This window comes from Siniperca chuatsi, linkage group LG13 (assembly GCF_020085105.1).
Source record: "Siniperca chuatsi isolate FFG_IHB_CAS linkage group LG13, ASM2008510v1, whole genome shotgun sequence".
In the NCBI taxonomy this organism is placed as follows: domain Eukaryota; kingdom Metazoa; phylum Chordata; class Actinopteri; order Centrarchiformes; family Sinipercidae; genus Siniperca; species Siniperca chuatsi.
In genome coordinates, this window is record NC_058054.1 from 22,635,190 (window position 1) to 22,647,229 (window position 12,040).

At 41.3% G+C, this 12,040-nt stretch overlaps 1 protein-coding gene across 1 annotated transcript in view; it reads right to left on the reverse strand.

Annotated features, from left to right (window-relative positions):
- Nucleotides 1–12,040, reverse strand: part of acin1a (apoptotic chromatin condensation inducer 1a) — a 25,804-nt gene continuing 13,764 nt past the window's right edge. Inside the window, exons 9-19 of the mRNA XM_044219393.1 lie at nucleotides 9,327–9,384; nucleotides 7,192–7,231; nucleotides 6,717–6,859; nucleotides 6,413–6,556; nucleotides 6,068–6,263; nucleotides 5,533–5,678; nucleotides 2,633–2,740; nucleotides 2,415–2,522; nucleotides 2,028–2,328; nucleotides 1,470–1,570; nucleotides 1–1,343 (exon numbers count right to left, since the gene is read on the reverse strand). Coding sequence (XP_044075328.1) covers nucleotides 750–1,343; nucleotides 1,470–1,570; nucleotides 2,028–2,328; nucleotides 2,415–2,522; nucleotides 2,633–2,740; nucleotides 5,533–5,678; nucleotides 6,068–6,263; nucleotides 6,413–6,556; nucleotides 6,717–6,859; nucleotides 7,192–7,231; nucleotides 9,327–9,384 — 1,939 coding nt within the window. The 3' untranslated portion in view covers nucleotides 1–749. The remainder of the gene's footprint in view (nucleotides 1,344–1,469; nucleotides 1,571–2,027; nucleotides 2,329–2,414; nucleotides 2,523–2,632; nucleotides 2,741–5,532; nucleotides 5,679–6,067; nucleotides 6,264–6,412; nucleotides 6,557–6,716; nucleotides 6,860–7,191; nucleotides 7,232–9,326; nucleotides 9,385–12,040) is intronic.

Genomic DNA, 12,040 nt, shown 5'->3' on the forward strand with positions numbered 1-12,040 from the left:
TTTCAAATTTCAATTTTTATTATTTGTACATTCACCACTGATAGGCGTACTCAAAGAAGAAATTAAAAAACGAAAACAAACCTTGGTACTAAAATGATAAAATAATGATTAAAAAACAATATTAAAACCATTGGTGAGAAAACTCATAATGCAACCTCCCCTCTTGGGCCTGTATTGACACTACAGGGTAAGAGAACGGGAGGAAAGGAGGGAGAAAGAAGAGAATCGATGATAAGGACATAATCATAACTTGTGTCAGGTGACAGACATAGACCCCCCCCTCCCCGCCCCCCGAGAATTGTCTCATCTCTTAACTAAAAGGAGAGAGGAACACTGCATTTGCCTTAGTAGTTTTTCAACACCTGTCCAAAAATACTCCCGAGCTGCTCCATTTAAAGACTTGATTTTGAGTAATCTTATATGTCTGTACAAAATGCCAAACACACCTATTCCAATATTTTCGGATTTCCGCAAGCCTCTGGACAGAGGGCCGAGTTTTCTCTTCAGGCAGGACTGACGAGGAGAGCCTTGGACTACATGCAGCAACAAAATAATTCCTCATCCAAATCGCAGAGCTGTTAAAAACACCCAGGCAACGACAATTGATTGCAAATCATAATTGGCACCTACACTTACAGGAAAATGGGGAACATTGGGGGAAATCATTAAAATTACCCAGCGTGCCATACTGCTATGCCGTCAAGACAAAAAACAAAGAAAAAAAGAGGCAAACGTATAAACAAAATATATCAAACCTCGACAGGAGCAAGACGTACAGCACTCTGGGAAACAACACTGCAAAAAAAATCATGGTCCCCTTTAAGCTTGACTGTGTGTAGGTGTAGATGTGCTTTAAAAAAGGTGACAATTTGAGAGATGGTGACGACATCAGTTGGTCCTCTGTTGGGTCTTAGTTGTAACAAAGTACATGTAGTGAAAGGCAAATGGAAGAGGGTGGTCTCTAGGACAGTTCCATCAGTCGATCGGCCATTAACGCCGCCTTTCTCGTGGATCACTGCGGCTGCGGGAGCGCCGACCCCCGCCTGCCCCGCTGCCCCCCGGCCTACGGTAGCCATCCCTGCGTTTGTCGTTCTCCCTCTCCCTCTCCCTCTCTCTCTCCCTGTCTCTGTCTCTGTCTCTACCTCGGTCTCTGTCTCTCTCTCTGTCCTTGTCCTTGTCTTGTCCTTCTCACCCTCACTCCGCTCTCCTGCTGTGCCGGCTCCGGCTTTCATCCGCTCCTTGCGCTCCTCTTCCCTTTTTTTCTCCTCCTCCTCCTCTTGCTCCTTCCTCCGTTTCTCACGCTCTTTCATCCGTTCTGCTCTGGCAGCTTCCCGCTGAACAAACTAAAATGAAGAGAATGCACAGAGCAAGACTATAAGTAAAGACTTGAATTAGATATCTAGGCCATGTACTTGCATGTTATGCATTAAAAGCAGCAAGCAAAGAGTAGAAACTGATTAGTGTCTCACCTGTTCCTCTGAAAGTGGAAGCCAGTATATGCAAGGAGCTGCTTTAGTTTTGCGGAACAGATCATCAAGCAGCTTTGCAGGGGGATCCTCAGCCGTTTTCTCTGCCAAAAAACATATACAATATTAGGACTGCAATAATTAGTAACGATTTTATTATTACCGATTATTCGGCCAGTTATATCTCAGGTAATTGTTTGGTTTATAAAATGGCAGAAAAATGCCTATCACACTTTCCAAAAGCCCGATGTGACATCTTCAACTGTTTTGTTATGTCCGACCAACAGTCCAAAAATCAAAGCTATTCAAATGTATGATCACATAAGACAAATCCTTACAATTGAGAAGGTTGAACCAATGAATGAACAGCTTTTTTGCTTGAACAAAATGAACGAATGGAATGAACTATTGATCAAACGAATATCCATTATCAATGTATTTGCATATAAATTTTCTATTGATAGACTAATCGATTAATTGTTTCAGCTCTACACAGATTTAAACAAAAGTCTAATGTAACCTAATGTAAATACAGACTAATCTCATGTCTGCATCTCTTACCTTTCTTCTCAGTCTTCTTCTCCTTGCTCTTTCCCCTCTCCTTGCGTCGTCTCTCTCTGGAGCGTGACCTCCGGGGACCTCCCTCCTTCTCTTCTCCAGGTTTACCAAACTCTCTGACTTTGTCGCGATCCCACTCCCGCTCTGCGCGAGTCCTCTCCCGGCGCTCCATCTCACGCTCACGCTCGGCCCACTGGTCTCGCTCTGGGAGGAGAGAGGGCAGGCCCGATGTTCGACCACGGCCGGGCCCCTGTTCCTCTGCTCCGGGTCTGTCAGCTGTACCCAAGCCTTTGTGGAAGTCCAGCTACAAAGCAGAGATATGTTCAGGCTACAGATGGCTAAGCTTTGTGGGCGTAAGAGAAAAACAGACCGATAACAATAAGGTCTTACCTCATCCTGCTGGCAGAAGTCTACGCTAAGGACTTTTGGATTGCTCTGAGGCCATTTCACTCCATGAAGAGCTGCCCGTGTAGCCACTGCCTCCTCACAGCTACAGTACTAAACACAGACAGAATAGGGGAGCTCCATGAGACACAGAAGAACTGTCCACAGGCCAAAAGCAGTCTGGTTCAGAGCTGCAAAGAAAACATAATGTTGTAGTAACTCACAGTGACGTAGCAGTGAGACTTGATTTTGTCAATCCAGAAGCCCTCCTCCACCAGGGTTCCAGTTCTGCCAAGCAGCTCCTTAAGCTGCCCAAGAGTGAACGGCCTCACCTAAACAAAATATTACAGAGCAAAGACTATCAAAAGACTGCTTTACACAATTAATAATAGCGTGAGCAAAAATACCAAGCATACGTACATTAAGAACCACAATACATATATAATAATAATAACAATAACAAAGATTAAAAAAAAAACCTGCACAAAAACCTGCACATTCAGTTAAAGACTACAAAAACAAAATATTTCTATTTTAAGAAAGTCACAGAGGAGGTTTAGGCCTTTTTGTTTTGTGCATTTTAAAGTTGAATGCATAAACCTGGTGCACTTTGAGAAAAAAATTAAGAGGTTAGCTCTAATGACGAACTTTGTGCTCTTGTTAACATTTTTGTGCTCTAGAAAACAAGCTAATCATAAACACATTTGTTGTATAGTTATGAATGGTGATGACACGGCAAAAAAGTCACACCCACAAAGCAAGGTAAACGATACGGAGTTTAATGCAGTTCACAAAGGGTCAAAACACAAAATCGACTAGAGCATACACTTGAGCCATCAAATAAATGAAGCAAAAGTGGTTACCTGTGTTGAACTGTTTTATTTTTTAGAAAATAAAAAATATGCTGGATGAGGAGGAGTGTGAGTGTTTGTGTACCTGCATTTGCTGTGCACACCTGTGCGTAGGGTTGGGTATCATTTAAAAATGTTTGATATCGGTACCTTGACTTTGATACTGGTTCCTGAACAATACCTTTTTTCGATACCAACTTTATAAAATCCACTTTAACAAAAGAAAATTACATTACGGTATAATTACTCACTTCAAAAGGAGGAAGCTGTTCAAAGACCTGTGAGCAGCTGGAGAAACTGTTTTTATACTACGCACTTTACTCAACCTGGATAACTGGACTAAAATTAAGAAAATAAAGGAATATCTGTATTGTATTGGATTATATAAAATATAAATAAATGTCAATGTTATCGGTTTGTCTGTAATGTTAAGCAACACCATGATTGCCATCAGAAACGCTCTCTGCCTCAGCTATAGGTTAACCATCACCGCGGTGGCGAGGAGAGGTTGATACAGGTTAGCTGCACTGGCTGGCTAACAAGCAGCACAAAGTTCACTTAGTTATCTGTGCAGATAAGCAGCTGGCAGTAAAAAAAAACTAAAACAAAACACTGAGTGTAGTCTCCGGGCGTAATGTAGTGTTTTTCTGCATGCCTCTACGACGCGCAACATTAGATAGCCAATGACCAGCATTATTAAATCTTGGTACAAGCATGCTGTATGCTTATTGGCGCATTGACCCTGATGAGATTGACTCCTTAGGTATCGAAATTTGGTATTGAATGACAAGGCATTTTTGATACTCGATGGTATCGAAGCAATTCCGTCGGTGCCATAAAAAGTATTGAGAGGCGTCGTAGAGGCATGCAGAAAAAACACTACGTTACGCCCAGAGACTGGACTCAGTGTTGTAAATTGTAGGCTTCAACAGAAAAGGCAGTGTTAGTTTTTTTAATTTTTATTGTTGCTTTGTCTGATCAGGGCCTTAATTGGGAGCAGAGCTCAAGTCGTGCAGGAAAACAAAATATTCACGACTGCGCTGTGGGCAGGGATAAACCCTGGAGGGGGATCTTTTATGTTATTGTGAGTGTAAAAATAGTTTTGGTTCATTTTGAAATTGTGGCTGAGCCGTCACAGTCAATTAATGGGAAACAATGGATGAAGATAGGTCTGTGTACCCTACTAAGCTGTGCATACAATGCATTATATTAATTCTCCATTTTTCATGTGAATTAGTGCTTAAATCCATCCATCCAATGACAATGCATTTGAAGAGATACAGCAAAACAAGTTGTTTTCTGGTTTTGGTTTAATTTCTTTTCCAATATCTGTTTTGAGACTAAAACGGGAAAAGCACATGGATTTCCATTTTTTTTTAATTTACATGAAAAAACAAAATAATGCATTGTATATTTGTTTATCGTGTTATCAAACAAGTTGAACACAGCTTTGGATGGAGGGTACACAGACCAAGATACATAGCGACCCAGGAAAAATCTAAAAAAAAAAAAAAAAAATCAACCCTGAAGTGCATTTCAAGGATAACCCTATTATCATTTTAGATTTTTAATCAACAATAAATGCCCAGAAAATCCCACAACCAGTATTGTCTGTGTAGCCAAAGCCTGACATACATAGCATGCCTCTGTGGCACAGAAATCATAATTAAAAACACAGATAAGAGCCATAATGTTGCACCTTACATTCCAGTTCATTACAATGAACATAGGCAGTGTTGTTTATTCTGAATCAATACGTCAGCAGACATCACCACGAGCTTGGGGAAGTAGGTGTTTATACTGCTCGGAGGAATAAGCAACACTTGTCATGTTCTGTCATCATATTGACAGAATATGTCCACCAATGCAACCTGTATAGCTCTTTTATGTATGAGGTTGTGGCTACACAGAAAAAACAAAACAAAAACTAGTGGATGATTTTGGTCTTTCTATGGGATTTGTTGATAATAAAAAGATAAATAACAACAATCTTATCATTTGAAATAGGTCAAATATGCTTGTTTCTTCTTGTAAGGAGGCTAACTAGTTTCTTCAGTTTAGGGAACCAGTATATTGAGGCACAACAGGTGGCTGGGTCAGTTTAACTCCACAAATACCCAGCATTACCATCAGTTACACCACTTGTTTTGTTGCTTTTTCCTTCTCTGCTGCATTATACAGTATGCACTGATTACAATCAATGCATACCATTACCAATAAATGTTAACAATAAAGTAGAACTTGTAGTGGCAACTAGGACAGTGTTCTCTCACCAGGTTGCTGATGTGAACAATGCTGGAGACTTTGCCACGAGGTGGCGAGGGCTGCCGGGCCGTGCGAACAGGGTCATCGATTGTGATGGAAACACCTGTTTTCTGCTGGCTGATGGAGCGACGAATGAGGGTGTCGCTGGGGGTCACTAGGATAAAAAAAAAGACACAACAGTCAACATAGCACCTCCATTAACACACACACACACACTTATAGTTCTTTTAAGTTTTAGAATGTAAAGACTCCTGAACTTTCATTAGTGTTCTCTTAACAACTTTTGTAAATTTAACTCAGGAAAAATTTGCAAACACTCAACAGAAAAAATAAAATAAAAATAATTCATCAAAACAGAAATCAAGTCCTGTTACCTATACCTTGTAAATACAGTATGTCTATTACGTATTGTCTATTACTATTATAAAAATAAAAAAGAATAGTAAAAGTTAGCTAGTTAAATCAGTTTCTAAATCAAATTTCAGAAATTAATTTTGATGAATGTAATGCTACATAAAGACCATCTGGTGACAGATCCATTACCAGTGTTGATGTCTACATCATGGCTAGTATGTGATGGAGACTGGGTTTCGATGGCTCCAGGAAATGAGGTGTCCATCTTCTCTTCATGCTCCCTTGTCCTCTCTCTGTCTCCCTGCAGGTCATCCTCCTCCAAATCTTCATGTCTGCTCCTCTTTGGCCCTTTCTGTCCATTCTCCTGGCTCTCCGAGTGCACCACCTGCAGTAGAAGGAAGGCATCGACACAAGCAATTCTTGATTAAGAGAATCATGTAACCTCAGACTTTCATGAGGAGCACTTTACATTTCACAGTAAAGACAGTTCCTAACCTGTCATTCATGTAAAGCAGTTACGTGCTGTAGACCAACCTGTGTGACAGTGCGTCGGATCTGAAGGTCCTGGTCAGAGCGCTCCCTCTCTTCATCCTCAGCCCCAGAAAGGACGGCTTCCTCCGGGTGCAGGTCCACTACTGCCTCCTGGCCGAGACACGGCCGAATGTCTGGGATCAGAGACTGAGGGCAAAGAACACAGATAATGCACAAGATGACAGGGCTTGCGACACACAAACACAAAAGACAGAGACAGTGCAAGTGCATCGCAATGCATCTATGGGTCCACAAGAGAATTACTAGCAACCACATCGTAATATCAGTCTTACTATGCTGCAAATACCTTGAGTGAATCTGTGGTGATGCTGATGGAAGGTTTCTTGGCAGTGACAGCTGTGCTGGAGCCCCACCTCCTCTTGCGACCGGCTGCGGCCCCAAACTCCTGCTCGCCCTCTACACTGCCAGTGCCTGGGGATAATTTACTGCCTGGAAAGACAAGAAAAAAAAAACAAAAACTAATTCAATCCTTAGGCACATGGGATATACAGTATAAGCATACATGACATTAACAGTCCATGCACATAACACAATCTTCTGGCCACATATTTTTGAAATATAGATGATCATGAAATCAACATTATTTAAGAATTTAAGACGTATTTATGTAGAGTTCCCACACCTTAGATTAATAATGCTATATATATATATATATATATATATATAAAATGAAAAGGCTAATATAATGACACACAAAACCGACACTAATGATCAGTTATAAATGCTGGTAAAGAAGAGAGCAGATTGGAGAGTGTACTCACTGCTAAGAGAGATCTTACGAGCTGAGAAGGCCTTTGGTGTCTGAAAAACAAGAAGATAAAAACAACCCAATATACATGGGAGAGGTGAGAGGCAGACACCAAGGATGGAGACAAATGGTCAAGTACAGGTTGACGGAAAGGTGGAACAATAACAGGTAGGGAGAGTGTGAATGATCGAAACTGCTGTGTAAAGTCTTTTTCAAATTCAGGTCTACTGAATGGCACCAAGCTTGTTTTTGTACTGTACTGGTAGGTAAGTGAAGGCCATTCATAATTATTTGATAATCTAGCCCTTTAGATTCTTTAATATAACTTGCTTTTGAAGAGTGAACTGTATTTGCAGTCTCTATCATACAAACAAGGATCTGGTGGAAAGACTGCAGTTTAAATTCCAGCGCTAAAATGTTATTTTTATAACTAATCTAAAGTCTAAATATACACATTAACTCGAATTAGTTTCACAGACGTGAAAGTCAACTAAGATTTTAAGATCATAAAACAGAAGTTTAGAACCATTTTAATTAAACTGCAGTAGCCACAAATATGATAAACATTTTTTTAATGCTGCTACTCCCAGCAAATACTACAGAGATTATGACTGGAAACTAAGCATTTTCAAAATAACTGTATGAAATATAACATTGAGTAAACATCTACTTATTCCCTGGTACCACTGACACCTGATCCTTACTGGTTTGGATATGGCCCAATCACGACTGCATGTACTGTATCTAGCCAACAAGGGTCCAATCAAAGGTGGCTGAGATGTTTGGACGGAAATCTGAAAGCTGGTTGGCTGGCAGGATGGGTTCAATAGTTCATTGGGGTAGGGGCTTTGAAATGCTTTTAGCCCAAGCAATCATCCTCGGGTGTTTTGGCCTTAGTCCTTTTAAAAATGTGGCAGGCTCTTATAACAGATAGAAACAATGAGTCCAATGAGTTGGAGACCAGATGCTGAATGTTGTCAACAGTCACTGTGCACACAAATCCAGGATTTTGATGTTAATGTTCAGTTGTGTTTAGGGTGCAGTAAAATCATACTTAGAGTCACAAAGAAGAAAAAAAATCTGGCAATGGCTGTTGTAGAAAGGGACCCAAATGGTAAGTCCTTCTTCAGTTCAAATAAAAACTGTCAAGCCCATTGAGTCCAGATGAAAGCATTGGCCTCTTTGAAAACTCATTTAGTATCCAATAAGGGTATTTGCTGGAGAAATCTCAATCTCATTCCAAGAGATTAACAAAATCCCAAAATGTCTTTTTGTCAAGCATGTTACAGTTCAACAACCACAATAAATGTTGTGTCCATAATACCCCACATTTCTTTGCGAGTGGGTTAAAAATGTCTCATTGTGAAACAATCTGAGAACTACTCCGTTGTTGAGAGGGTTTCACGGCAGCCTTGACTTGATGTGAGTACACATCCTTGCTTGTCTCTTCTCCATGTTGATTTTAAGGACACATGGCCAGAATACTGGATAAAAGGCTATGAGGTGGGCCACATTGACTAGCCAACCCCTTCTTTGATTCTTCTGGTCCAATCATTAGCTCTTGCAAGCCATATCCATGAAAATGAGGCAGCCTTTGTTGCCAGGGGTGTCCCTCTGCAGTGCAGCCTTGGGGGCTTATCTGTGGTCAACTCTGGTTTCTTGGGGACAGTGGAACAGGTGCAGCAGTAGCAGTAGTAGTAGTGGCAGAGGTAGTATGCAGGTACCAATAGGGGCAATGGAAGAGGCATGAGCACCTTTATAACAAAGCAATCATTTGGGGTTTAAACATCAGCCACAGTGAGAAAACACCCTTGCTGTTTCTGCCTATGACAGTGCCAATAAAAGGTTTACAAACAGCCAAATTAAAAAAATGTAATTTCCTACACACATTCTACCACTTGTGAAAAGGGCTCATTAAGTCATCTAGTGGAAATATATATATATTTTTAAATGTAAAGAAAAGATTTCCAACAAAGAATATAGACATATAATGAAATGACCTATACTGTAATGTATCCAGGTAAATAAAAACTATGTGCAAATCACAGAGATTCAACTATAAAAGCTCTAATGGGTCCATCCATCTAAGTCCTCAGCTACCAACAGCTTTGAGGACCAAGATGATTCATGGTTCTTCAGGTGCCTTACCTCCTCACTGGTCTCTGGAAGCTTCTCTGACTCTGCCATGGCAATCTCCTTCACCTGCCTGCGTAGTGTGAAAAATACATATCAGCAGGAAAAGGAGGGAACAGATGAGCAAATCATTAAAAGGGAGAACATTTTTTTATTATTAAAAAGAGGCCATATTATGCTTTTATGGGTTTTCCCTGCCCTTTATTGTGTTGTATAGCATTTTTGTGCATGCAAAAGGTCTGAAAAGTCACAAAACCCAAAGTCCGTGCCAAAGGGAGGTCTTCTCTCCCACAGAAAACACTTTGACACCAGACTGAAACAACTCGTTGGAATTCCACCATCTTGTTCCATACCGTGGTTACGTAACCAAGGCACACATTTGTCATTGGCAGCGAGGCTCTGCGTGTGCCCGAGTACAGGGACGCACCCATCCACCCGCTCAGTCTGGTTATAACGCTAAAATTAAGTGTTGAGATCTGGCTATGCGAGACTACTTTGCTCAGGACTACTCTTCAAGTTTTTGGAGGTTGTTCTGTGTGTGTTTTGTTGTTCTGTCTCTGTGAGTGCTTTTTCGGTTGTAAAGGAAAGTTAGTTAATTTCTTGATGGACAGGTGGCTTTACTTGTTGCTACCGTCAGCCCTGTTAGCCATGCAGCTAGCTCTCTTAGCTATGCTGACTCTACCAGGACTGGGAGCTCGGGGCACGGGCCTGAAAACCTCGTCCTCCCGGCGGTCCAAAGCTCCTGTGCCAGCAGTGTGAACTCCAACACTCACTCTGGGTTCCGAGTGCGGGCAGTCAGCTAAGCTAAAAGGACCACTAGCTGCATGGCTAACTGAGCTAAATAGCAGTTAGCGGTTACTTTAAAGCCGTCTGTCCATCAGTAAACTCCGTAAATCACCGAGAGTTGAGGCAGAGCAGCCGATGGACATCAGAAGGAAAAACAAGAAATATTTTCTCCATAAAATATGACCCAGTTTCACCAAAGTCGGTGAATAAAGTTATAGGAGTTGTGTGTTTTTGTACAGTAAGCAGTGAGGCCCAGCCCCCAGAACACTGTGCTCCCGCGGCATATATCATTTTCCCAACCTAATTCTTGTCTCATTTGTGATCTGATAAACAGTAAATTCATCCAATTCAATATTGCAGTATATCCATATCGCTATTTTCCAAGCTAAGTTACTAAGTACTGTATAAAGAGAACTGTTACAGCAGCTCACATGCCTCTCGGCAGGCTTCCGGGAAGTTGGCCAATCAGAAGAAAGTAGGATTTTAGGGGGGGGGGGGCTTATGGAGACAGGAGCTAAAACGGCTTGTTTTCATACAGAGGATGAACAGAGGGGCTGCATAAAGGGCCAGTATAAGATAAATAAGGATTTTGTTGAACTTTGAATCATGCAAAGCTACTCTAGTGAAATACCAGAATAAAATAGAGCTGGAAATGAGCATAATAGGTCCTCTTTAAAATCAGGTAATAAACAAAAAAATATCAAGGCTAAACCAATGCAACAGCATAAATTCATAGTTTAATAGAAGCAATGAATCACAATGTTAAAGTTTAATATGTCAATAGCACTAAAAATAAAAGGTGTCAGATTTATGAATAATTAAAAGTGTGAAAACTACAATGCATAAGACCTCTCAAAATATGGGTTATGTATTCAAAATCGTTATGGAATGCCTTGGTAATTTGTCAGCAATTACATGAAGCACACCTAATAGTAAAAGTAAATGGGCTAAACATGCACTACTGTGTTCCTTTAAATCTCATTAAACTACATTTAACATGTATGTAAGAAATCATGAAGACCTAAACATAGATATTCATTTCCTTTTAAAGAAACACAAGGTAGCATTAAAGAATGTATTAAAAAAATCTCAGCAGTTGAAACTACTCCATTGAGATACACAAACAGCAACCAGGTGATGCTAAAATAACTGCGCCTTAAACGCATCTCACACTGTTAACCACAATCACTTTGCCATTTCAAAAATACGTTGCTCTTAATTTTTCAAAAGGGGGTCAAAGAACGGAGCCGAGGAGAGGAGTCACGGAATGCAGAGCCACCGCAGTCCTCCTTCAGACGTGTCGAGTCCGTCTGCTCAACTACAGCTACACAATACCTGAAAAATGAGCGCGCGCCTCACGGTCTCATGTCATCCCCATGCGCGCACACGTGAACACGTCCGCTCATTCCGATTACTTGGGGGAACTTCACAGCAAAGGGACTGGAAACTGTGCTCGGTTAAAACGCAGCATAACGTTACAGGCTGCCACTGCTACAAAACGACTGCGTCGCAACGAGCCGCTTCTCTCCCCTCCCTCCTACCTTCCTCTCACCAGAGACTACTCCTCTCTGAACGCATTCATGTCCGCACCGGCTGTCAACCAAAACCTGCTGCGGACAAACCCTCGCCTGCTGTTTAGCTGAGCCGCTGTATGGAAAACCATTGGCCGGCATCGGCAGCTAAAGCCATCGACGGAGAACAGCCATGTTGCAACGAATGAAAAAAAAAAAGACCGTGTATAAAAAGGACCCGCATCCTGTCAGCCACACCGGCTTGAAGGCAGTCTCATCAATCGCCTGATGGGAAATTCAATACCCGGCATCTCTTATGACACCGTTTTATCATCGCTGTATTATTTTCACATTCACAAGCATACAGATTCCCAGTCTCTAAGGAGTGGGAGTATGATCTGATGGTAATGATCAAGTGAGCTTACAAAGCAA